The sequence below is a fragment of the Mirounga leonina genome, unplaced genomic scaffold (assembly GCF_011800145.1).
Source record: "Mirounga leonina isolate KUSES-001 unplaced genomic scaffold, KU_Mleo_1.0 Mir_179, whole genome shotgun sequence".
NCBI classification, from domain to species: domain Eukaryota; kingdom Metazoa; phylum Chordata; class Mammalia; order Carnivora; family Phocidae; genus Mirounga; species Mirounga leonina.
In genome coordinates this window covers 7,504,507-7,532,468 of record NW_023270466.1, presented here as the reverse complement: position 1 = coordinate 7,532,468, position 27,962 = coordinate 7,504,507, and the positions used below count along the sequence as shown (strand labels likewise).

The 27,962-nt window shown below is 38.1% G+C and overlaps 2 protein-coding genes across 2 annotated transcripts in view; one reads left to right on the top strand and one right to left on the bottom strand.

The window, feature by feature from the left end:
* Positions 1–23,078: 23,078 nt before the first annotated feature.
* LOC118023372 (60S ribosomal protein L32-like) lies at positions 23,079–23,486 on the bottom strand. Its single transcript, XM_035024492.1, has one exon. It carries the CDS (start codon positions 23,484–23,486, stop codon positions 23,079–23,081), a length of 408 nt encoding a protein of 135 aa, XP_034880383.1.
* A 4,340-nt stretch (positions 23,487–27,826) lies between these two features.
* Positions 27,827–27,962, top strand: part of ZNF510 (zinc finger protein 510) — a 106,764-nt gene continuing 106,628 nt past the window's right edge. The window contains 1 exon segment of the mRNA XM_035024485.1: positions 27,827–27,937. Coding sequence (XP_034880376.1) covers positions 27,925–27,937 — 13 coding nt within the window. The 5' untranslated portion in view covers positions 27,827–27,924.

Here is a 27,962-nt window from a genome sequence, read left to right as displayed (position 1 = left end):
GTTCTCCATCTCCTCACTTCCAATCTGTAGGTGTCATTAGATCTAAAATGGGTCTCTTGTAGGCAGCATATAAATGGGTCTTTTTTTTCTTATCCATTCTGATATCTTATGTCTTTTGATTGAAGCATTTAGTCCATTTACATTCAGATTGATTATTGAAAGATGTGAATTTAGTGCCATTGTGTTACCTGTAGAGTTGGTGTTTCTGGTAATGTTCTCTGTTCCTTTCTAGTCTTTGTTGTTTTTGGTCTTACCCCACTCCCCCCAGTCAGAGTCTCCTTTAATATTTCTTGCAGGGATCTTTTAATATTTCTTTTAGTGGTCACAAACTCCTTTGCTTTTTGTTTGTCCAGGAAAGTTTGTTTCTCTCCTTCTATTCTAAATGACAGCCTTGCTGGATAAAGTGTTCTTGACTATATATTTTTCCTATCCAGCACATTAAATGGGAAACTTGGCAGGACATATCTGCTTTGATCCTAATTTGTTTTCCCTTGTAGGTTAAGAATCCTTTCTTGTCTGTGTTTTTTTGTGTGTGTGTGAATTTGGCTATGATATGTCTCGGTGATGGCCAGCTTTTGTTGAATTTAATGGGAGTTTTCTGTGGTTCTTGAATTTTGATGTCTGTTTCATTCCCCAAATTTGGGAAATTTTCAGCTCAAATGAACTTTCTGCCCCCTTTTCTCTCTGTTTTTCTGGGACTCCTATGGTACAAATGTTATTATGCTAAGGAGTCACTGAGTTCCTTAAGTCTCCCTTCATGATCCATTACCTTTCTTTTCTCTTTTCAGCTTCATTATTTGCTATAATTTTATCTTCGACATCACTGATTTGTTCTTCTGATTCATCCATCCTCATTGTCATGGCATCCAGTCAGATTTGCAGCTCAGTTATAGCATTTTTAATTTCAGCTTCACTAGTTTTTCATTCTTTATGAAATTCTGTATTTTTTACAGAGGCCTTAGGCTATCATAAGTACATAAAATAGGAAACAAGAAAAATAAATGGATTAAATTTAAATCATTTAAAAAAATTCCTCACACATAATAAATCGTTATTAAAAAGAGATGAAATGGTAGGGCGCCTGGGTGGCTCAGTTGGTTAAGCGACTGCCTTCGGCTCAGGTCATGATCCCAGGGTCCTGGGATCGAGTCCCGCATTGGGCTCCCGGCTCAGCAGGAAGCCTGCTTCTCCCTCTCCCACTCCCCCTGCTTGTGTTCCTGCTCTCACTGTCTCTGTCTCTGTCAAATAAATAAATAAAATCTCTAAAAAAAAAAGAGAGATAAAATGGTAAATATATGGAAGATACAGGGTTAAATTATTGAATTGACTTCTACTCATATCATTATTATTTAATTACATCTATTTACCTTAGGTTAATTTCCTTTTCTTTTTCTAGCATCTTATATGGATCAATGAGTTTAACACTTTGTTCTTTAAGCATTTTTCACTCACTATTTCCTTAGGTAGATCTCAACATTTTTTTATTGTCTGTTTTCATTATCATTTACTTCAATATGCTTTTGACTTTACATTGTGATATCTTCTAGTACCCATGGATTATTTGGAAGTGTGTGGCTTAAATTTTAATATTTGGTGATTTTCTTAGCATCTAATTGTTGTTGATTTTTAATTTTATGCTCAGACATTTGAATGGTTTTTATCTTTTAAAATATACTGGAGTTTGTCTTTATGCTTCAGCCTAAGAACTAACATGATGAACATTTCATTTGTACTTAAATGTATTCTGCCATTTTGTGGTGTAACATTCTATTAATATCAATAAAGTCAAATTGAGTTATAGTATTAGCCAGCTGTTCTATATACTTACTGATTTTTTATTATTTCATTAATTACTAATAGAATGGCATTGACACACCCAACTATGATTTGTATTGGTATATTTTCCATTTAGTTCTGACAGATACAGATTTTACTTATTATGGAAATTTGTTACAGATAAATACACAGAATTTCTATGATTTCAATTAAATGAGTTTTATGATTATAAAATGTTTCTCCTTTTCTATGTCAATCTAAATTTTATTTGAATTTGAAATAGCCCCACTAACTTTCTTATGCCTAGTATTTGCATGGTACTTCTTTTTTTCACCCCTTTATTTTTTAACATAACTGTGTCTATATTTAAATATATATGTTTAAGAGACTGTATGTGCAGATTTTGCTTTGTAAGCCAGTATTATTATCTCTGTATTTTATTTTGAGGACTCAGTTTACATGTATTTACAGTTGACCATTGAACAACATAGGGGTTAAAGGTGCTGACTCCCCATGCAGTTGAAAATCCATATATAACTTTTGACTCTTTAGAAGCTTAACTACTAAAATTTAACTACTAATAGCCTCCTGTTGACCAGAAAACTTACCAATAATATAGAGGTAATTACACATATTTGTATGTTATATGTAATACATTCTATATTCTTACAGTAAACTAAGCTAGAGAAGTAAAAATGTTATTGAGAAAATGATAAGGAAAAGAAAATACATTTATAGTACTGTACTGTATTTCCCAATACCCTGAGTTTACATCATCTCTTTACAAGATGAATCATCTGTCAATACCTACATCAATATTATCTTATATGATACAAAACACTGTAGACGTTATACATATCACTAACACTAGACAAGCTTTTGAATTTCTCCAAGATTCATATTTTAAAACCCTGCACCCCCACCTTTTATTGCCATATCCACAATCTTTCATAATTTCTCTGATTAGCTCTGTTGTAAATCTTGTGAATCATGCACACCATCTGGACACAGTTTTCTCCAGCAGGAATTTATTGTTTCAGGTTTTCATGGCTTTTTCTGTAACAACAGTGGCATCTTCAATGGTATAATCCTTTCTAGACTTTCATAATGCTCTCTCAATTGGGGTTCTCTTCCATAACATTGATAATCCTTTCCATAGAATACCATGTGTACTGAGACTGAAAAGTCCTTATGATCCCCTGTTCTAGAGGCTGAAATAGACACATTGTGTTTGGAGGCAAACCATTGGTTTTAAACTCATGGGGTTCTGGGTGGCCAGGGACATTGTCCAATATAAAAAAAGTTTTAAAGCCAGTCTCTTACTGGCAAGGTACTTCCTCACTTCAGGGACAAAAGCATTGATGGAACCAATCCACAAAAGTTCAAGCCTTCTTCTTGTGCAATTAAAAGAGTAGCAACTGATATTTATCTTTTGTCTTCAAGGCTTAGGGTAGTCCTGATTATTAACATGACTATATTTACACAAAACAGTAGAGTTAGCCTATCCCTTCCTGCCTTAAATCCTGGTGCTCACATCTCTACCTTAATAATAAATGTCTTTTGTGGCATTCCCCCCCCCCCCCAGAATAGGGCACCTTCATCTGCATTAAAAAACTGTTCAGGCAGATATCCATTTTCCTCAATGTTTTTCTTAATGGCATTTAGGAACTCATCTGTTGCCTCTTGGTCAACAGAGGTGCTACTCCTGTTATCCTGATATTTTTGAAGCTGAACTTTCAAAAAGTATCAAACTGTCTTTGTTGGCTTTAAACTCTCCAGCTTTAGAGCCTTCATCTTCCTTTTTTTTTTTAAGTTATATATTTTTTTCTTGAATCAAATTACAGTCTGTAGGTATGCCTTACAGCAATCCTGCAATCCTTCACCCACATAAAAGCTGCATTTTCAATATGAGATAAAAATGTATTTCACTCACCCATGTTGTTGCAAATGACAAGATTTCATTCCTTTTTATGGCTGAGTAATATTCCATTATATATATATATATTTCGTCTTCTTCATTTAAAAAGTTTTTATTTAAATTCCAGTTAGTTAACATACTGGATAATATTAGTTTCAAGTGTACAATATAGTGATTCATCACTTCCATACATCACCCTGTGCTCATCACAGCAGTATACTCCTTAATCCCCGTTACCTATTTAACCCTTCCCCCCCACCAAGCCTCCCTTCTGGTAATCCTCAGTTTGTTCTCTTTGGTCAAGAGTCTGTTTCTTGGTTTGCCTCTCTTTTTTCTCCCCACTATATTCATTTATTTGGTTTATTAAGTTCCACATATGAGTGAAATCATAAAATTCTCAATAAAATACTACCAAGTTAAATCCAACAGTACTTTAAAAGAACTGTTCCCCTTGATCAGGGGGATTTATTCCTAGGCTTCAGGGCTGGTTCAATATTCACAAATAAATCAACATGATATAGCACATCAATAAAAGAAAGAATAAGAACCATACGATCTTCTCCATAGATGAATATAAAGCATTTGACGAAAGACAACATCCTTTCCTGATAAAAACCCTCAACAAAGTAGAAATAGATGGAACATATATCAACATTATAAAGGCCATATATGAAAAACCCACAACAAAATATCCTCAATGGGGAAATCCTGAGATCTTTTCCTCTAAGGTCAGGAACAAGACAGGGATGTCCACTCTAACCATTGTTATTTACCATAGTATTAGAAATCTTATCCTCAGCAATCAGACAGCAAAAAGAAATAAAAGGCATCCAAATTGGCAAGGAAGAAGTAAAACTTTCACTATTTGCAGATGACATGATACTCTATGTAGAAAACCCGAAAGATTCCACCAAAATATTTGTTAGAACTTATAGATGAATCAGCAAAGTAGTAGGATATAAAACCCATGTACAGAAATCTGTTGCATTTCTATGAACCAATAACAAAGCAGCAGAAAAAGAAATCAAGGAATGGAACCCATTTACTATTGGATGAAAACCAATAAGGTACCTAAGAATAAATCTAACTAATGAAGTAAAAGATTTGTACTCTGAAATGTATAAAATACTTATGAAAGTGAAGAGGACACACACAAAAAAGGAAAATCATTCTATTTTCATGGATTGGAAGAACAAACATTGTTAAAATGTCCATACTAACACAAAACAATCTACACATTTAATGCAATCCTTATCAAAATACCACCAGCATTTTTCATAGAGCTAGAAAAAACAATTCTAAAATTTTCAGGGAACCACAAAAGACCCTGAATAGTCAAAGCAATCTTGAAAAAGAAAAGCAAAGCTTGAGGTATCATGATTCCAGACTTCAAGCTATATAACAAAGCTGTAATCTTCAAGAGAGTATGCTACTGGCACAGACACATAGATCAATGGAACAGAATAGGGAACCCAGAATTGGAACCACAACTATATGGTCAACTAATCTTTGAGAAAGCAGGAAAGAATATCCAATGGGGGAAAAAAAGTCTCTTCAACAAATGGTGTTGGGAAAACTGGACAGCCACATGCAGAATAATGAAACTGGACCACTTCCTTACATCATACACAAAAATAAATTCAAAATCAGGGTGTCTGGGTGGTTCAGTGGGGTTAATTGTCTGCCTTCAACTCAGGTCATGATCTCAGGGCCCTGGGATTGAGTCCATGTTGGGCTCCCTGCTCAGTGGGGAGTCTGCTTCTCCCTCTCCTCCTGTCCCTGCCCCTATCCTCTCTCTTTCTCTCTCTCTCTCTCTCAAATAAATAAATAAAATCTAAATAAATCTAAATAAAATAAAATATAAAATAAAATACAGACGGATGAAAAGTAAAAACAAAACTGGAGGCATCCAATTCTGGATTTCAAGTTATAGTACAAAGCTGTAGTCATCAAGACAGTATGGTACTGGCACAAAAACAGATAATGGAACAGAATAGAGAACCCAGAATTGGACCCAACAACTATATGGTTAACTAATCTTCAACAAAACAGGAAATAATATCCAATGGAAAAAAAGACAGTCTCTTCAACAAATGGTGTTGGGAAAACTGGACATCAACATGCAGAATGAAACTGGATTTTCTTGCACCATACACAAAAATAAATTAAAAATGGATGAAAGACCTAAATGTGAGACAGGAAACCATCAAAATCCTAGAGAGGAACACAAGCAACAATCTCTTTGACCTCTGCTATCCAAACTTCTTACTAGACACGTCACCAGAGGCAATTGAAACAAAAGAAAAATAAACTACTGGGACTTCATCAAGATAAAAAGCTTCTGCACAGTGAAGGAAACAATCAATAAAACTAAAAGGCAGCCTATTGAATGGAAGAAGATACTTATAAATGACATATCTGACAAAGGATTAGTATCCAAAATAAATAAAGAACTTATCAAACTCAAAACCCAAAAAACAAATTTTCCAGTTAAGAAATGGGCAGAAGGCATGAATAGACAGTTTTCCAAGGAAGACATCCAGATGACTAACAGACACATGACAACATGCTCAACATCCCTCAGGATCAGAAAAATACAAATCAAAAGCATAATGAGATACCAACTCACACCTGTCAGAATGGCTAAATTAACCACACAAGAAACAACAGGTGTTGGTGAAGATGCAGAAAAAGGGGAACACTCTTACACTATTGGTGGGAATGCAAAATGGTGCAGCCACTCTGGAAAACAGTATGAAGTTTCTGCAAAAAGTTAAAAATAGAACTAACCTATGACCCAGCAATTGTACCACTAGGTATTTGCCCAGACAATACAAAAATATGGATTTGAGGGGAAGCATGTACCCTGATGTTTATAGCAACATTATCAACTATAGCCAAAGTATGGAAAGAACCCAGATGTCCATCAGTAGATGAATGGATAAAGAAGATGTGGTATATATATATATTACTTAGCATCAAAAAGAACAGAAATCTGCTATCTAGAACAACATGGATGGAAGTAGAGTGTATTATGCTAAGCGAAATAAGTCAGTCAGAGAAAGGCAAATATCATATGATTTCACTCATGTGGAATTAATGAAACAAAACAGATGAACATATGGTAAGGGGGAAGACAGAGAGAGAGAAAGAGAGACACCATAAGAGACTCTGAATGATAGAGAACAGAGAGTTGATGGAGGGAGGTGGGAAGGGGATGGCCTAAATGGGTGATTTGTATTAAAAACAGCACTTTTTATGATAAGCACTGGGTGTTAAATGTAAGTGATGAATCACTAAATTCTACTCTTGAAACCAATATTACACTATATGTTAACTAACTAGAATTCAAATAAAACATTGAAAAGAAAAAATAAATAAATAAAAATAAAAAACAAGACCCCTCTTGCACTGTTGGTGGGAATGCAAATTAGTGCAGCCACTCTGGAAAACAGTATGGAGATTCCTCAAAAAGTTGAAAATAGAACTACCCTATGATCCAGCAATTGCACAGCAAAGGAAACAACAAAATTAAAAGGCAACCTATGGAATGGGAGAAGATATTTACAAATGACATATCCAAGAAAGGTTAGTAGCCAAACTGTATAAAGAACTTATACAGTTCTTACACCCAAAAAACAAATAATTCAGTTAAAAAATGGGCAGAAGACATGAACAGTCATTTCCCCAAGGAAGATGTACAGATGGCCAACAGACACGTGAAAAGATGATCAACATCACTTATAACCAAAGAAATACAAATCAAAACTACAATGAGATATCACCTCACATCTGTCAGAATGACTAAAATCAAAACCACAAGAAACAGGTGTTGGTGAGGATGTGGAGAAAACAAGACCCCTCTTGCACTGTTGGTGGGAATGCAAATTAGTGCAGCCACTCTGGAAAACAGTATGGAGATTCCTCAAAAAGTTGAAAATAGAACTACCCTATGATCCAGCAATTGCACTACTAAGTATTTACCCAAAGAATTACAAAAATACTGATTCACAGGGATACGTGTGCCTTTATGTCTATAGCAGCATTATCTACAATAGCCAAGCTATGGAGACAGCCCAAATGTCCATCAACAAAAGAATGGGTAAAGAGGCTGTAGTATACATATGCAATGGAATATTTCTCAGCCATAAAAAGAATGAAATCTTGCCGGGCGCCTGGGTGGCTCAGTTGGTTAAGCGACTGCCTTCGGCTCAGGTCATGATCCTGGAGTCCCAGAATCGAGTCCCACATCGGGCTCCCTGTTCAGCGGGGAGTCTGCTTCTCCCTCTGACCCTCCCCCCTCTCATGCTATCTCTATGTCATTCTCTCTCTCAAATAAATAAATAAAATCTTAAAAAGAAAAAAAAAGAATGAAATCTTGCCATTTGCAATGACATGAATGTAGCTAGAGAGCATTATGCTAAGAGAAATAAGTCAGTCAGAGAAAGATAAATACCATGTGATTTCACTCATAGATGGAACGTAAGAAACAAAACAAATGAGCGAAGGAGGGGGAAGAAGAGAGAGAGAGGCAAACCAAGAAACAGACTCTAACTTTTAAATTCAATTAGCCAATATATATTACATAGTTTCAGATGTAGAGTTCAATAATTCATCAGTTGCATACAACACCCAGTGATCATCACATCACGTACCCTCCTTAATGCCCATCACCCAGTTACCCAATTCCCTCACCCACCTCCCTTCCAGCAACCCTCAGTTTGTTTCCTATACTTCAGAGTCTCACATGGTTTGTCTCCCTCTCTGATTACTTCCCATTCAGTTTTCCCTCCCTTCCCCTATGATCCACTGAGATGTTTCTTATATTCCACATATGAGTGAAACCATACAATAATTGTCTTTCTCTGATAGACTTATTTCACTTAGCATAATAACCTCCAGTTCCATCCATGTTGATGTAAATGGTAAGTATTCAACCTTTCTGATGACCTAGTAATTTTCCATTGTATATATGTAGCACATCTTTATCCATTCATCTATTGATGGACATCTGGGCTCTTTCCATAGTTTAGCTATTGTGGACATTGCTGCTATAAACATTGGGGTGCATGTGCCCCTTTGGATCATTACATTTTTATATCTGGGGTAAATACCTAGTACTGCAATTGCTGAGTCATAGGGTAGCTCTATTTTTAACTTCTTGAGGAACTTCTATACTGTTTTCCAGAGTGGCTGTACCAGCTTGCATTCCCACCAACAGTGGAAGAGCAATCCCCTTTCTCCACATCCTCGCCAACATTTGTTTTTTCCTGTCTTGTTAGTTTTAGCTATTCTGACTCATGTGAAGTGGTAACTCATTGTGGTTTTGATTTGTATTTCCCTGATGCCAAGTGATGTGGAACAGTTTTGCATGTGTCTGTTGACCATTTGGATGTCTTCTTTGGAGAACTTTCTGTTCATGTCTTCTGCCCATTTCTTGAATGGATTATTTCTTTTTGGGTATGAAGTCTGGAAAGTTCATTATACTTCGTGGATACTAGCCCTTTATCTGATAAGACATTTGCAAATATCTCCTCCAATTCCATAGGTTGACTTTTAGTTTTGTTTTGTTTTTTTAAAGATTTTATTTATTTATTTGAGAGAGAGAATGAGACAGAGAGAGAGAGCATGAGATGGGGGAGGATCAGAGGGAGAAGCAGACTCCCTGCTGAGCAGGGAGCCCGATGCGGGACTCGATCCCGGGACTCCAGGATCATGACCTGAGCCGAAGGCAGTCGCTTAACCAACTGAGCCACCCAGGCGCCCGGCTTTTAGTTTTGTTGAGGGTTTCCTTTGCTTTACAGAAGCTTTTTATCTTGTTTGTTTTTTAGTTTTTATCTTGATGAAGTCCCAATAGTTCATTTTTCCTTTTGTTTCCCATGCTTTTATAGATGTGTCTTGAAAGAAGTTGATGTGGCCGATGTCAAAGAAGTTATTGCCTGTGTTCTCTAGGATTTTGATGGAGTCCTGTCTCACATTGAAGTCTCATCCATTTTGAGTTTATCTTTGTGTATGCTGTAAGAGAATGGTCCAGTTTCATTCTTCTGCATGTGGCTGTCCAATTTTCCCAACACCATTTATTGAAGAGACTGTCTTTTTTCCATTGGATAGTCTTTCCTGCTTTGTCAAAGTTTAGTTGACCATAGAGTTGAGGCTCCATTTCTGGGGTCTCTACTCTGTTCCATTGATCTATGTGTCTGTTTTTGTGCCAGTACCATACTGTCTTGATTATGACAGCTTTGTAATAGAGCTTGAAGTCAGGCATTGTGATGCCCCCAGCTTTAGTTTTCTCTTTCAACAATCCTGTGGCAATTTGGGATCTTTTCTAGTTCCACACAAATTTTAGGATTGTTTGTTCCAGCTCTGTCATAAATGTCAAAGGTATTTTGATAGGGATTGCATTGAAAGTGTAGATTGCTCTGGACAGCATAGACATTTTAACAATGTTTATTCTCCCAATCCATGAGCAGGAAATGTTTTTCCATCTCTTTGTGTCTTCGTCGATTTCTTTCATAAGTGTTCTGTAGATTCTAGAGTATAGGTCCTTTACCTCCTTGGTTAGGTTTATTCCTAGGTATCTTAGGGGTTTGGGTGCAATTGTAAATGGGATCTATTCCTTAATTTCTCTTTTTTCAGTCACACTGTTAGTGTATAAAAGTGCAACTGATTTCTGTGCATTGATTTTGTATCCTGCATGTTACTCAATTTGTATGAGTTCTAGTAATTTTAAGGTGGAGTCTTTGGGTTTTCCACATAAAGTATCATGTCATCTGTGAAGAGAGAGAGTTTGATTTCTTCTTTGCCAATTTGAATGCCTTTTATTTCTTTTTGTTGCCTGATAGCTGAGGCTAGGACTTCTAGTACCATGTTGAACAACAGTGGTGAGAGTGGACATCCCTGTTGTGTTCCTGACCTTAAGGGAAAAGATCTCAGTTTTTCTCCATTGAGAATGATATTTGCTGTGGGCTTTCCATAGATGGCTTTTATGATATTGATGTATGTTCCCTCTATCCCTATACTTTGAAGAGTTTTGATCAAGAAAGGATGCTGTATTTTGTTAAATGCTTTTTCTGCATCAGTTGAGGGGATCATATGGTTCTTGTTTCTTCTTTTATTAATGTGTTCTCTCACATTGATTGATTTGTGAATGTTGAACCACCCTTGCATCCCAGGAATAAATCTCACCTGGCCATGTTGGATAATCCTTTCAATATACTGTTGGATCCTATTGGCTAGGATCTTGGTGAGTATTTTGGCCTTCATGTTCATCAGGAATATTGGTCTGTAATTCTCTGTATTGATGGGGTCTTTGTCTGGTTTTGGGATCAGGGTAATCCTGGCCTCATAGAACAAGTTTGGAAGTTTTCCTTCCATTTCTATTTTTCAAAACAGCTTCAGTAAAATAGGTATGATTTCTTCTTTAAAAGTTTGGTAGAACTACCCTGGGAAGCCCTCAGGCCCTGGATTCTTGGGCTTTTTTTGGTGGTGGTGGGGGGGGGTTTGTTTACTGCTTCAATTCCCCTGCTGCTTATTGGTCTGTTCAGATTGTCTATTTCTTCCTGTTTCAGTCTTGGTAGTTTATAAGTTTCCAGGAATGCATCCATTTCTTCCAGATTGCTTAATTTGTTGGCATATAGCTGCTGATAATAAGTTCTAATAGTTGTCTCTATTTCCTTATTAGTCATGATCTATCCCCTTTCATTCATGATTTTATTAACTTTGGTCCTTTCTCTTTTCTTTTGGATAAGTCTGGCCAGAGGTTTATCAATACTATTAATTCTTTCAAAGAAACAGCTTCTAGTTTCATTGACCTGTTGTTCTACTGTTTTTCTGGTTTCTATTTCATTGATTTCTACTCTAATATTTATTATTTCTCTTCTCCTGCTTGGTTTAGGTTTTATTTGCTGTTCTTTTTCCATGTCCTTTAGGTGTAAGGTTACCTTGTGCATTGGGGACTTTTCTAATTTTTTGAGAGGCTTCGATGGCTATGTACTCCCCTCTTAGGACAGCCTTTGCAGTATCCCATATGTTTTGAACCGATTTGTAACCCATTTTGTGATCTTGAGAAAGTTTCATGTGCACTTGAGAAGAATGAGTATTCTGTTGTTTTAGGATGGAATGTTCTGTATATATCTATGAAGTCTATCTAGTCCAATGTGTCATTCAAATCTCTTGTTTCTTTGTTGATCTTCTGCTTAGATGATCTTTCCATTGCTGTGAGTGGGTTGTTGAAGTCTCCTACCATTAATGTGTTATTATTAGTATGTTTCTTTATTTTGGTTAACTGGTTTATATAATTGGCTGCTCCCACACTGGGAGCATAGATATTTACAATTGTTAGATCTTCTTGTTGGATAGACCCTTTAAGGAGGATATAGTGTTTCTCTATATCTCTTACTACAGTCTTTGGTTTAAAATCTAATTTGTCTGGTATGAGGATTGCTACCCCAGCTTTGTCTTGAGCTCCATTAGCATGATAATGGCTCTCCATCCCCTCCCTATCAATCTGGATGTGTCTTTAGGTTCAAAATGAGTCTCTTGTACACAGCATATGAATGGGTCCTGCTTTTTTTTTTTTTAAGATTTTATTTATTTATTTGACAGAGAGAGAGAGAGAACAAGCAGGGGAGCAGCAGAGGGAGAGGAAGAAGCAGACTTCCCGCTGAGCAAGGAGCCCAATGCGGAGTTCAATCCCAGGACCCTGGGATCCTGACCTGAGCCAAAGGCAGATGCTTAACTGACTGAGCCACCCAAGAGCCCCAGGGTCCTGCTTTTTTATCAATCTGATATGCTGTGTCTTTTGACTGGAGCATTTAGCCCACTTACATTCAGCGTATCTATTTTTTTGTCTTTTTTTTTTATTATGTTATGCTAATCACCATACATTACATCATTAGTTTTTGATGTAGTGTTCCATGATTCATTGTTTGTGTATAACACCCATTGCTCCATGCAGAACATGTCCTTTTTAATACCCAACACCAGACTAACCCATCCTCCCAACCCCCCAACAAAGCCTAGTTTCTTTTTCAGAGTCCACGATCTCTCATGGTTCATCTCCCCCTCCGATTTCCCCCCCTTCATTCTCCCCGTCCTGCTATCTTCTTCCTTTTTTTTAATATACTGTATTATTTGTTTCAGAGGAACAGATCTATGATTCAACAGTCTTGCACAATTCACAGCGCTCACCATAACACATACCCTCCCCAATGTCTATCACCCAGCCACCCCATGCCTCCCACCCCCCACCACTACTCCAGCAACCCTCAGTTTGTTTCCTGAGATTAAGAATTCCTCATATCAGTGAGGTCATATGATACATGTCTTTCTCTGATTGACTTATTTCGCTTAGCATAACACCCTCCAGTTCCATCCACGTCATCGCAAATGGCAATATTTCATTCCTTTTGATGGCTGCATAATATTCCATTGTATTTATGTACCACATCTTCTTTATCCATCATCTGTTGATGGATATCTTGGCCCTTTCCATAGTTTGGCTATTGTGGACATTGCTGCTATAAACATTGGGGTGCACGACCCGTTCAGATCCCTACATTTGTATCTTTGGGGTAAATACGCAGTAGTGCACTTGTTGGATCATATGGTAGCTCTATTTTCAGCTTTTTGAGGAACCTCCATACTGTTTTCCAGAGTGGCTGCACCAGTTTGCATTCCCACCAAGAGTGCAGGAGGGTTCCCCTTTCTCTGCATCCCCGCCAACATCTGTCATTTCCTGACGTGTTAATTTTAGCCAGTCTGACTGGTGTGAGGTGATATCTCAATGAGGTTTTGATTTGGATTTCCCTGATGCCAAGTGATGTTGAGCACTTTTTCATGTGTCTGTTGGCCATTTGGATGTCTTCTTTGGAGAAATGTCTGTTCATGTCTTTTGCCCATTTTTTGACTGGATCATTTCTTCTTTGGGTGTTGAGTTTAAGAAGTTCTTTATAGATTTTGGATACTAGCCCTTTATCTGAATTGGCATTTGCAAATATCTTCTCCCATTCTGTTGGTTGTCTTTTGGTTTTGTTGACTCTTTCTTTTGCTGTGCAAAAGCTTTTTATCTTGATGAAGGCCCAATAGTTCATTTTTGCCCTTGCTTCCCTTGCCTTTGGGGATGTTTCTAGGAAGAAGTTGCTGCTGTTGAGGTCGAAGAGGTTGCTGCCTGTGTTCTCCATTAGGATTTTGATGGACTCCTGTCTCACATTGAGGTCTTTCAACCATTTGGAGTGTATTTTTGTGTGTGCTGTAAGGAAATGGTCCAGTTTCATTTATCTGCATGTGGCTGTCCAATTTTCCCCACACCATTTGTTGAAGAGACTGTCTTTTTTCCATTGGACATTCTTTCCTGCTTTGTTGAAGATGAGTTGACCATAGAGTTGAGGGTCCATTTCTGGGCTCTCTATTCTGTTCCACTGATCCATGTGTCTGTTTTTGTGCCAGTACCATACTATCTTGATGATGACAGCTTTGTAATAGAGCTTCAAGTCTGGAATTGTAATGCCGCCAGCTTTGCTTTTTTTTTTTTTCAACATTCCTCTGGCTATTCGGGGTCTTCTCTGGTTCCAAACAAATTTTAGGATTATTTGTTTCATTTCTTTGAAAAAGGTGGATGGTATTTTGATGGGGATTGCATTGAATGTGTAGATTGCTCTGGGTAGCATTGACATGTTCACAATATTTGTTCTTCCAATCCATGAGCATAGAACGTTTTTCCATTTCTTTGTGTCTTCCTCAATTTCTTTCCTGAGCATTTTATAGTTTTCTGAGTACAGATTCTTTGCCTCTTTGGTTAGATTTATTCCTAGGTATCTTATGCTGTGGGCTGCAATTGTAAATGGGGTCAACTCCTCAATTTCTCTTTCTTCTGTCTTGTTGTTGGTATATAGGAATGCCACTGATTTCTGTGCATTGATTTTATATCCTGCCACTTGACTGAATTCCTGTATGAGTTCTAGCAGTTTTGGGGTGGAGTCTTTTGGGTTTTCCACATGAAGTATCATATCATCTGCAAAGAGTGAGAGTTTGACTTCTTCTTTGCCGATTTAGATGCCTTTTATTTCTTTTTGTTAACTGATTGCTGTGGCTAGGACTTCTAATACTATGTTGAATAGCAGTGGTCATAGTGGACATCCCTGCCGTGTTCCTGACCTTAGGGGTAAAGCTCTCAGTTTTTACCCATTGAGAATGATATTTGCTGTGGGTTTTTCATAGATGGCTTTTATGATATTGAGGTATGTACCCTCTATCCCTATACTCTGAAGAGTTTTGATCAAGAAAGGATGCCGTCCTTTGTGAAATGCCTTTTCTGGATCTATTGAGAGGTTCATATGGTTCTTTGTTCTTTCTTTTAGTAATGTATTGTATCATGTTGATTGATTTGTGGATGTTGAACCAACCTTGCACCCCAGGGATAAATCTCACTTTGTTGAGGTGAATAATCCTTTTAATGTACTGTTGGATCCTATTGGCTAGTATTTTGGTGAGAATTTTTGCATCCATGTTCATCAAGGATATTGGTCTGTAATTCTCCTTTTTGATGGGGTCTTTGTCTGGTTTTGGGATCAAGGTAATTGTGGCCTCATAAAACGAGTTTGGAAGTTTCCCTTCCATTTCTATTTTTTGGAACAGTTTCAGAAGAATAGGTATTAATTCTTCTTTAAGTGTTTGGTAGAATTCCCCTGGGAAGCCATCTGGCCCTGGGCTTTTGTTTTTTGGGAGATTTTTGATGACTGCTTCAATTCCCTTAGTGGTTATAGGTCTGCTCAGGTTTTCTATTTCTTCCTGGTTCAGTTTTGGTAGTTGATACGTTTCTAGGAATGCATCCATTCCTTCCAGATTAACTAATATGCTGGCATATAGTTGCAATATGTTCTTATAATTGTTTGTAATTCTTTGGTGTTGGTTGTGATCTCTCCTCTTTCATTCATGATTTTATTTATTTGGGTCATCTCACTTTTCTTTTTGATAAGTCTGGCCAGGGGTTTATCAATTTTATTAATTCTTTCAAAGAACCAACTCCTTGTTTCGTTGATCTGTTCTACTGTTCTTTTGGTGTCTATTTCATGGATTTCTGCTCTGATCTTTATTATTTCTCTTCTCCTGCTAGGTTTAGGCTTTATTTGCTGTTCTTTCTCCAGCTCCTTTAGGTGTAGGGTTAGGTTGTGTATTTGAGACCTTTCTTGTTTCTTGAGAAAGGCTTGTATTGCTATATACTTTCCTCTTAGGATGGCCTTTGCTGCATCCCAAAGATTTTGAACAGTGTGTTTTCATTTTCATTTGTTTCCATGAATTTTTTAATTCTTCTTTAATTTCCTGGTTGACCCATTCATTCTTTAGGAGGATGCTCTTTAGCCTCCATATATTTGAGTTCTTTCCAACTTTCCTCTTGTGATTGAGTTCTAGTTTCAAAGCATTGTGGTCTGAAAATATGCAGGGAATGATCCCAATCTTTTGGTACCGGTTGAGACCTGATTTGTGACCTAGGATGTGATCTATTCTGGAGAATGTTCCATGTGCACTAGAGAAGAATGTCTATTCTGTTGCTTTGGGATGGAATGTTCTGAATATATCTGTGAAGTCCATTTGGTCCAGTGTGTCATTTCAAGTTTTTATTTCCTTGTTGATCTTTTGCTTAGATGATCTGTCCATTTCAGTGAGGGGGGTGTTAAAGTTCCCCACTATTATTGTATTGTGTCGATGTGTTTCATTGCTTTTGTTATTAATTGGCTTATATGATTGGCTGCTCCCATGTTAGGGGCATAGATATTTACAATTGTTAGATTTTCTTGTTAGATAAACCCTTTAAGTAGGATATAGTGTCCTTCCTCATCTCTTATTACAGACTTTGGTTTAAAATCTAATTTGTCTGATATAAGGATTGCCACCCCAGCTTTTTTTTGGTGTCCATTAGCATGGTAAATAGTTTCCACCCCCTCACTTCTTTTTTTTTTTTTAAGAATTTATTTATTTATTTACTTGAGAGAGAGAGAGAGAGAAACAGCATGAGAGGGGATAGGGTCAGAGGGAGAAGCAGGCTCTCCGCCGAGCCGGGAGCCCAATGTGGGACTCGATCCCAGGACTCCGGGATCATGACCTGAGCTGAAGGCAGTCGTTTAACCAACTGAGCCCCCCGGGTGCCCCACCCCCTCACTTTCAATCTGGGGGTGTCTTTGGGTCTAAAATGAGTCTCTTGAAGACAGCATATCAATGGGTCTTGTTTTTTTATCCAATCTGATAGCCTGTGTCTTTTGATTGGGGTATCTAGCCCATTTACATTCAGGGTAACTATTGAAAGATATGAATTTAGTGCCATTGTATTGCCTGTAAGGTGTCTGTTACTATATATTGTTTGTGTTCCTTTCTGGTCTATGTTGCTTTTAGGCTCTGTCTTTGCTTAGAGGACCCCTTTCAATATTTCTTGTAGGGCTGGTTGCATGTTTGCAAATTCTTTTAATTTCTGTTTTCCTGGAAGCTTTTTAACTCTCCTTCTATTTTCAATGACAGCCTAGCTGGATATAGTGTTCTTCGCTGCATATTTTTCCCATGTAGTGCTCTGAATATATCATGCCAGTCCTTTCTGGCCTGCCAGGTCTCTGTGGATAGGTGTGTTGCCAATCTAATGTTTCTACCATTGTAGGTTACATATCTCTTCTCCTGAGCTGCTTTCAGGATTTTCTCTTTGTCTCTGAGACTCGTAAGTTTTACTATTAGATGTCGGGGTGTTGACCTATTTTTATTGATTTTGAGAGATGTTCTCTGTGCCTCCTGGATTTTGATGCCTGTTTCCTTCCCCAAATTAGGAAGTTCCCTGCTATAATTTGCTCCAATATACCTTCTGCGTCTCTCTCTCTTTCTTCTTCTTCTGGGACCCCAATTATTCTAATATTGTTTCATCTTATGGTATCACTTATGTCTTGAATTCTGCCCTCGTGATCCAGTAGTTGTTTCTTTTTCTCAGCTTCTTTATTTTCCATCATTTGGTCTTCTATATCACTAATTCCCTCTTCTGCCTCATTTATCCTAGCAGTTGGAGTCTCCGTTTTTTATTGCACCTCATTAATAGCCTTTTTGATTTCGACTTGGTTAGATTTTAGTTCTTTTATTTCTCCAGAAAGGGTTTCTCTAATAACTTCCATGCTTTTCTCAAGCCCAGCTAGTTTCTTTAAAATCATCATTCTGAACTGTAGTTCTGACATCTTACTAATGTCCGTATTGATTAGGTCCCTGGCAGTCGGTACTGCCTCTTGTTCTTTTTGTTGAGGTGATTTTTTCTGTCTTGTCATTTTGTCCAGAGAATAGATGAATGAAAGAACAAAATGCTAACAGAGTAACAACATCCCCAGAAAATATACACTAAACAAATCAGAAAAGACCTGAAACTGCGGGAAAAGAAAGGGAAAGAAAGAAATGAAAAAAAAAAAAGAAAAAGATAAAGATAAAAACAAACAGAAACAAAACAAACGGAAAAAAACAGAGTATGATCAAATATGATCAGGCTGGTGCATAGATCAGTGCCACACACTACATTTTGTGCATATTTTGGTCTGTTAGAAGAAAGTGCCTCCCAAAATTTTAAAGAAAGAAAAACTTATATATGTACAAAAATAAGGGTTAATACGATGAAGGGATGGAATGACTGTAAAGATGAAAATTATAAAAGATACTATAAAAGGAATTGATAAGAAGTTGGTTGAAAAAAGAAAGAAGAGGACTAAAAAAAAAAGGGAGAGAATGTGATCAGGCATGAGACTAGAACAAAGCCATGCGCTAGAGATTTAGGGTATATTTTGGTCTGTTAGAAGGAACTGTATCCCAAAGAGAGAACAACGTATATATATATACCAAAAATAAGGATAACTACTATGAAGGGATAGAATATGACTCTAAAAATGAAAAATAAAAAAGATTTTTTTTAACAAAGGGATTGATAAGATGTTGGTTGAAAAGGGGAAAAAGAAAAATTCAAAAAAAAAAGTTTAAAAAATTAACTTGAAAGACTAAAGAATCATGGAAAAAAACCCCATGAGTTCTATGTGCTGTATTCCCCTAGCGCTGGAGTTCTGCCATTCTCATTTATCAGTAAACTTGGTCTTGGCTGGCTGTTCTCGCTGATCTTCTGGGGGAGGGGCCTGTTGCCGTGGTTCCCAAATGTCTTTGCCAGAGGCGTAATTGCCCCGCCCTTGCCCGGTCCGGGCTAAGTAATCTGCTCGGGTTTGCACTCGGGAGCTTTTTTGTTCCCTGTGAGCTTTCCGTACAGCTTTGGAGGACGAGAGTGAAAATGGCAGCCTCCCAATCTCTGCCCCAGAGGAGCCGAGAACTTGGGGCCCCCCTCCTCAGTGCGCCCCCAGAGAAAAGCAGTCAGTCACTCCCGTCACCCCGGTCTCCAGCCACACTCCATGCTCACCCGGCCTGTGACTGAGCATTTCTATCTCTGGCACCCGACCCCGTGTGGAGTCTCCAAACCCAGCAGTTCCCTATGCTGCGCTCCTGTGCCGCTCCTCCTGGGGGAGGAAGGGGAGTCTCCCCGGATCTGCTGCTTGTTGGGTCCCTGCTGGAGGAGCAGTGGCCCGACTGTGCCGTGGATCACGGTTTATGACAATCCTGAGCTGAGAGCCCACTCCTCGACTCCATCTCTGCAGCCGGCTTCCCTGCTCCAATGCCTGGGAGCTCTGCCACACTCAGGCACCCCCAGTCTTTCTGTGACCCCAAGGGTCCTGAGACCACACTATCCCAGGAGGGTTCCACTGCCTGCTTAGCCACTGGAGCGACCTCCCTCAGCAGAGCCGACTTCTAAAAGTTCTGATTTTGTGCTCCGTGGTTCTATCACTTGCCAGAAGCAGCCGAGGGAGGCCCCCTCCCCCGCCGTCTATCCTCCCGAATATCGCCTCAGATTCACTTCTCCACACGTCCTACCTTCCAGAAAGTGGTCACTTTTCTATTCAGAGAGTTGTTGCTATTCTTTTCTTTGATCTCCTGTTGAGTTTGTAGGTGTTCAGAATGGTTTGATCCCTATCCAGCTGAATTCCTGGGACCAGACGAAATTTAGGTCTCCTACTCCTCCACCATCTTGCTCCTCTCTCCAAGCATATCTATTGAAAGATATGAATTTAGTGTCATTGTATTGTCTGTACAGTACCTGTTTCTGTATATTGTCTCTGTGTTTTTCTGGTCTGTTACTCTTGGGGTCTCCCTTCGCTTACAGTATCCCCCTTAAAATTTCTTGCAGGGCTAGTTTGGTGATCACAAATTCTTTTAGTTTCTATTTGTCTTGGAAGCTCTTTATCTCTCCTTCTGTTCTGAGTGACAGCCCTGCTGGATAAAGTATTGTTGGCTGCATGTTTTTCTCATTTAGTACCCTGAATATATCATGCCAGCCCTTTTGGCCTGCCAGGTGTCTGTGGATAGGTCTGCTGCTACCCTAATGTTCCTACCCTTGTAGGTTAAGGATCTCTTTCAGAATTTTCTCTTTATCTCTGAAATCTGCAAGTTTCACTATTATATGTCAGGTGTTGATCTATTTTTATTGATTTTTGAGGGGGGTCCTCTGGGCCTCCTGGACTTAAATGCCTGTGTCCTTCCCCATATTAGAGAAGTTATCAGCTATGATTTGTTCAAATATACCTTCTGTCCCTCTCTCTTTCTTCTTCCTCTGGGACTCCAGTTATTCTAATATTGTTTCACGTTATGGTATTGTTGATTTCTCAAAGCTTCCCCTCATGGTCTGTTAGTTGTTCTTCTCTCTTTTCTTCAGCTTCCTTCGTTTCCATCAATTTGTCTCCTGTGTCATTTACTCTCTCTTCTGCCTCATTTACCCTAGCTGTTAGAACATCCAATATAGACTGCATCTCAGAGCATTTTTAATTTTGGCCTGATTAGATATCATTTCTACACTAAGGCATTCTCTAGTGTCTTTTATGCTTTTTTCAAGCCCAGCTAGTATCTTTATAATCATTATTCTGAAATTTATTCCTGACATTTTACTTATATGCATATTGACTAAGTCTATGGCAGAAAGTATTACCTATGGCTCTTTCTTTTTTGTGAATTTCTCCTTTTAGTAACTTTGTCTAGAGAAAAATAAATGAGTGAGAGAACAAAATAAAAAATGTCAAACACGACCCCAGCAAAATACACCCTAGAATAATCTGAAGAGATCAGAAACCAAAAAAGAAAAGGAAAAAAGGGGCAGGGGGAGAGAATTAATCTCCCAGGTGGACAAAACAGTGTGATCGACTTGGTCCTGGGTGTATTTTGGTCTGTTTGTTAGAGGACACTAAATCCCAAAACTGTAAAGAAAGAAAAACTTATAGATATACAAAAATAAATTTGAATATAGTGAAAGGAATCCAAAAATGAAGAATATATCTATAAAATATAAATGTAAAAAAGAAAATACAAAAAAGACTTTAAATAAGGAGTTGATAAAATAAGAAACTAGTTGAAAAGGAAGAAAAAAATGTTAAAATGAAAGACTAAAGAATCATGAGAAAAAGTCTTGATTGTATTCTATATACTATTTTCCCCTAGTGCAGGAGTTTTTCAGTTTTGTGTGATCCATAAATTTGGTATTAGCCTGACATTCCTGCCAGTCTTTTGGGGGAAGGGCCTGTTGCACTGATTCTCGGGTGTCTTTGCCTGGGTGGAGTTGCACCACCCCTTGCCAGGGGCCCGGGCTCAGTGTAAGCTGCTTCGGGTTGCTCTATGTGGCTCTTGTTCCCTAAAGGCTTTCCATGCCACTTGCACAAAGTGGTTGCTTTTCTATTTGGAGAATTGCAGCAATTCTTTTTTTAGATCTAGGGTTGAACCTGTACCCCTGAAGCAAATAATACATTATATGTTAATTTAAAAAGAAAGAAAGAAAATGCACACAGAAGAGCATATACCACATTATTCTACTTTAGTAAAAGTGTGTGTGAATAGATGTAGAGGTAGAGATGGATCTATATCTTTAAAAAAAAAGGATCTAAGGTTGAATTCACAGGTGTTCAGGATGATTTGATAGATATCTAGCTGAATTCAAGGGTCCAGGTGAAATGAGGGTCTCCTACTCTTCTGTCATCTCCCGTCCTCTTTTGCATTCTTCTGATTTCAACCTGTTTGTCTTTGAATCCAAGGTGTGTCCTCTGTAGATTGTTACATTTGGATCTTGCTTTATTATATATTTTGCCATTCTCTGCTTTCTAATTAGGTTTTCTGGACCATATGTATTTAATGCAGTTATTAACAGGTTCAGAGTTACAGTTGCCATTTTGCTATTTTGTTTTCTGTCTTTAGCCTTCTTTGTTCCTCTGTTCTTCCTTTACTAACTTCTTTTGTGTTAAATAAATCTTTTAGTATATCATTTTAATTCTTTTTTTGATTATTTTTTACTATATTTGTAAACTATTTTCCTAGTGTCTGCTCTAGAAATTCCAATATGCATCTTAACTCACCACAGTTTATTTCAAATTAATGTTAACTTGATTCCCATGAAATATAAAATGTTTTCTCTAACATAACTCCATTCTTTTCCCCTTTTGTGCTATTATTTTCATATATATTACATCTATATATTGCAAATCAATGTTACAGTGTTATAATTATTTCTTTACACAAAGTTATGTTTTTTAAAGAATTTAACAGAAGAAACATGAAAATGTATTTAGATTCTTTTATTTTTAACATGGATATTTATTACTTCTACACTCTATATTTTTTCCAGTTAATTTGAGCTGCCATCTGGTGTCATTCCTTTCCAGATTCCAAAGAATTTTCTTTAGTATTTGTGATAAATCAGTTCTGATATCAAGGAGTCCTCTCAATCTTTTTAAATTTTGGAATGACTTTATTTTACCTTTATAACTGGTAGATAGTTTCACTGGATAAAAAATTTTTCATTAGCCATTTTTTCTTTCAGCATTTTGAATATATCATTCCACTGCCTTTAAGGGTCCATTTTCTCTGATGGGAAGTTAGACATTATTTATATTGATGCTCTCTTGTACATATTAAATTATTTTTCTCAGGGTGTCTGGGTTGCTCAGTCAGTTAAGTATCTGCCTTCGGCTCAGATCATGATTTCAGGGTCCTGGGATTGAGACCCATATCTGGCTCCCCACTCAGTGGGGAGCATGCTTCTCCCTCTCACTCTGCACCTCCCCCTGCTCATGCTCTCTCTCAAATAAATAAAGTCTTTTTAAAAAATTGTTTTTCTCTTGCTTCTTTCAAGATTTTCTCTTTGCGTGTGGCTTTTAACACTTCGACTATGATGTGTCTAGGTATAAATCTCTTTGAATTTCTCCTACTTGTGGTTCATTAAGCTTCTTAGATGTGTAAATTAATATTTTTATGGTAGTTTTATGGTTTTATTAACACAAATATGACATGCACAACAAGCTGTCTATTCATTTTCTTTGCTGCACAGCCTGACATTGGGATTGGTGACTGTGATTGCCAGCTGGGCTGCTCTTTCCACAATAGCTTTGTGGTTCTTGGAGGAGACACTGTGAGCAATCTCTGCACAGTAAGATTTGTTGCACATCAGCAGCACTTCAAGCTCCTTGACGTTGTGGATTAGGAACTTCTGGAAGCCACTGGGCAACATGTGCTTTGTTTTCTTGTTGTTCTCATAACCAATGTTGGGCATCAAGTTCTGGCCCTTGAATCTTCTGTGCACCCTATTGTCAATGCCTCTGGGTTTCCACCAGTTGTGCTTAATTTTGACATAGCGGTCTGACTGGTGCTGGATGAACTTCTTGGTCCTCTTTTTAACTATCTTGGGCTTCACCAGAGGTCTGAGGGTAGCCATGATGCCCAGTAACAGATGGCTGCCACCTCTGCAGGCAGCGCCGAGGAAGAGAGTTGTAAATTAATATTTTTAACAAATTTGGGGAGTTTGGGGCCACTATTTCTTCAAAAAAATTATGATAACTACTGGACCCACAATTTGAGAAAGTATATTAGATGAGATGTGAGACATTTATTGGGAAAGTCTAGGAACCAGAAAACTGGAATGAGCACATGTCCTTGGATTCAGATATAGCCTGAACCTTTGGGCACCTTGAGTACCCATTGATCTCATAAGCAGTTGTTTCTCCCTGTGTGTCTCTGTTTCTGCATTGCTAGAATTCAACTGTAAGATGAATTTCTAAATTATTATCCTGAATTTTAAAAAAGCCATCACAAAAGAGTATCACTGTGTGATTCCTTTTGCATGAAACTCTAGAGAAGACAAAACAAATCTATAGTTACAGAAATCAAGAGGGAGAGTTCCTAGATAGGGGTGTCTGAAAAGTTTAAAAAATGATCTAATATATTTGGGCTCTCAATAGATGGAATTTATGTTAAGTACTCATTCAGATAAGGTTTGAATAAAAGAATACCTTCAAGAGAGACAGTACAGTCCTAAATATTCTATAAAATTATCACTACCCATATGAGGATCGACACCAGGTAAGTACAACTTCTTCCCCAATCCCTGCTAGAGTGGACTTTGAGTGAGGTCAAGATAAAGGTGAGGAAATGATATTCCTTCACTTACATGGATTTACCAAGCATCCAAGAAGCCCAAAATTATTATCAGAAAAGAAGGATATGGTCAAACGTCTACTAGCAGTTGGTCAGAATAGCTATTTTCTGTTCTGTGCACTTTGCCTTTGGTGTACAACTAGGCATTAAAGGTATATTAGACCTTTGAGGCTTACAAGGCAGTCCAGGTTTCATTGTAATTGGCACACTCTCTGCAACTGTAAGACCTTTATAATATACTAAAAACCACTGCTTGGGAGGAGCTGAGAAAAAGAAGTGAGGGTTGGGCGCCTGGGTGGCTCAGTTGGTTAAGTGACTGCCTTCGGCTCAGGTCATGATCCTGGAGTCCCTGGATCGAGTTCCGCATCGGGCTCCCTGCTCGACAGGGAGTCTGCTTCTCCCTCTGACCCTCCCCCCTCTCATGTGCTCTCTCTCTCAAATAAATAAATAAATAAATCTTTAAAAAAAAAAAAAGAAGTGAGGGTTAACTTACTTCTGACAGTGGCTGTCCTCTATTTCTCTCTAAATCCTAAGGGATGATCTTAATACAACTTATCACTCAAAAAGAATGCACACTGTCTTCAGGCTTTCCCTATACAGCTTCCCTTGCTGACTCAAGGCCCATAATGGGAATAAAAAACCAGCTATGCTCAGAAGGGAAATTGCAAGGCTAATTCAGAAATTAAAACACACACACAAAGGAACTCAGGATCTTGCTCAATAGTACAAGCTGAAACTAAATAGCATATATGTGGGTGGATCCTTAGAATATTAGGCCAAGAAGGATGAATTATGTTTGGACAGGGCCAAATTTATCAATACAAGTATACTCACTGTGGGCTCAGGAGCAGCCCATGGTGCATTTCACACCAATGAAATATATATAGACATAACTCATTGTATTGCACTTCATTTTATTTTGCTTTGCAGATATTGTGGTGGGTTTTTTTCTTCACAAATTGAAGGTTTTAATTTGTCATAAATCGGTTTACAAATTAAAGGTTTCAAATTGTAAAAAGTGCAAAAGCACAATCAAGCAAGTCTATTGACACCATTTTTCTGACATCACCTGCTCACTTCATGTTTCTGGGTCACTTTTCAGTAATTTTCACAATATTTCAAACTTTATTATTATATTTGTTATGATGATCTGTGATCAGTGATTATGAGTTGCTAAAAGCTCAGAGGACAAATCTTTTATCAATAAAGTATTTTTAATTAAGACGACATTGTTTTTAACACATGATGCTATTGCACACTTAGTAAACAACAATATAGCATAAGCATAACTATTATATGCATTGGGAAACCAAAAAATTTCATTTGATTCACTTTAGTGCAATATTCACTTTATTGTGGTAGTCTGGAACTCATCCCACTATATATTTGAGATATGCTTGTGTTTCTCTAATGGGATCCCGACAAATATTTTTTTAAAATTCTGAGTCATTCTCATGTGCACTCATCTTTTTTAGTGACCTGAAGGGATCTGCAGTGGTGGCTCTTTGATCATGAAGTCCATCAAAATGAAGTAGATGGACACCCTCCTACAATACTTCTTAAGATATATATCTATGTATGAAATTCTGGGTCTCATGGGCAGAAAATTAACAAAAGTTATTGTAACAGGGCCTCAGATCCTTTTGCCAGTCCTTGATATATCCTACTTTAAAGACAGGAGGCTTTGACTGAAGGGCAGACGGGGTCCCTTTGACAAAATTCCTCACACTTAGTCATCAGTATATACAATTAATCATTCCCCAAAAGTCTCCAAGGAAGCCAGTCAAATCTCCTTCAACTCGAATCTTCAGTGTATAGTGTCATCATGGGAAGTTATGGCTGCTGCAATTGCAGTCTCACTTAGGGGTGGTTCTGAAATGTGTGGAAAAGAAATCCTCCCAGTGGGCAGTTTTGAGGAGTTTTATTTAATTGTTCACTTTGTGAAGAAGAGACATGTCTTGAATTTTGTGTTGATTCATGTCCAATAGCTCAATGAGTTGTTGAGTAGTAGGGGGATAGACAAGAATAAGACTGGAAATTTGATGACAAAAAGGTCTGGAGGAGATATATGTGGATGGAATTCTAAGAATAGGTATTAAATGAGGTTTATAAATGCTTAACTGAGGATAGGACATTAGAGGGAAGAGTACAAGTGAGGTTTGGGTATTTATTCCTTCGGCTCTTTGTGCTGAGCCATGTAATTAATGGCCATTATGTTTCTCTTCCTAAGGCCACTGCTCTTATAAGGGTAGCCTTTTCTGCCAGGTTCTGGTAACATTACCTATATTCACTATGAGCCTGGTGGTGATAATGCCTCCTTATCATCACGAGTTATAGGATGATTTACCAACCCTACCCATGTTTTTAGAGCCCTGTTTATTAGACTCTCCTCAGGGTCCTATTGTTTCTTGACAATTGACGCCTGTTTCTTGAGGGGATCCTAATAGGTCCACAAAACAACTCTGACCATAAAGTCCACGGGGATAGGGAATTTGATCTTTTATCTGATATTTCTATCCCAGCATCTAGAATGTCTCTTGCACAGCAGGTTTTCAATAAATGTTTTTTAAATGAACATATGTAATGACTACTTTTCCTCCATTAGTGATCTTTATGTTAAAGTCAATTATGATTGATTTAATATAGTTTGACCCATTTTGTGCTTTTACTTGTAATTCCTTAGAGAATGACAAAGAATTATAAATGTCAGCAAAAAACAAGCAAATTTGTTGGTATGCACATGGAAATCCAAGATAACTAACATAAAAATTTATTGAAAAAGATAATTCATCAAAAAACATCCTATATACATCCACACCTACAGCACCTGTCTTGACCCCCAGTAGAAGCTCCACACTGGGCTCCAAGGGCACCAGGTGGGAGCTCAGGGGTCGGTGGGCCCGGTGGCTGTAAAGGGACAGGGTGGAAGTCTCAGGTTGAAAAATTATGATTATAATTTTATAGCTTTATCATTTCAATCCTAAATACCTCAGTCGTCATGCCTTTTTTTTTTTTACAAAATCATTTTTCCTGCATAACTTCAATTTTTTTTCACACTTTACCTAAGTAACCGTAATTTTAGTATTTTCAATATCCGATCCATATTCAAGTTTTCCCATTGTCTCCAAATAACCAAAGGGGGGAAATGCTATTTCAACAGAGAGCCAATTGGCCCTTTGCATTTGGCAGCAGAGTTCAAATTTCACCCTTAATCTCTTCCATCTTGGAGAGAACCTGGGCGTGAGAGTTTTAAGAACAGCAGCCTCTAGGGCGCCTGGATGGCTCAATCGGTTAAGCAGCTGCCTTTGGCTCAGGTCATAATCCCGGGGTCCTGGGATTGAGTTCCGCATGGGGCTCCTTGCTCAGCAGAGAGCCTGCTTCTCCGCTGCCTGCCATTCCCCCTGCTGGTGCTTGCTCTCTGTCTCTCTCGCGTGCTCTCTCTGTGTCAAATAAATAAATAAAACATCTTAAAAACAAAAAACAAAACAAAACAAAAACCAGCAGCCTCTAGCTTTCTAAAACACGGAAATGCCAAAAGAGCAACATGAAAAGTAGCCGCGGAGGTCTACGGGAAATGTAGTCCTGTATTCTTAGTTCGCCGCGTGGCACTCTGGGAAGAGGATTCGGGGCTCCTTTTGCGCAAGGGCAGCCGTAGCTCCGCCTCCTCTGCAGCAGAGCTGTTTGAGAGCCCTCGGGTCTACTCTCCTCGAAAGTAAAGGATGCGCACCTGGGGTGAGAGTGCAGGGAAGCTCTCTAT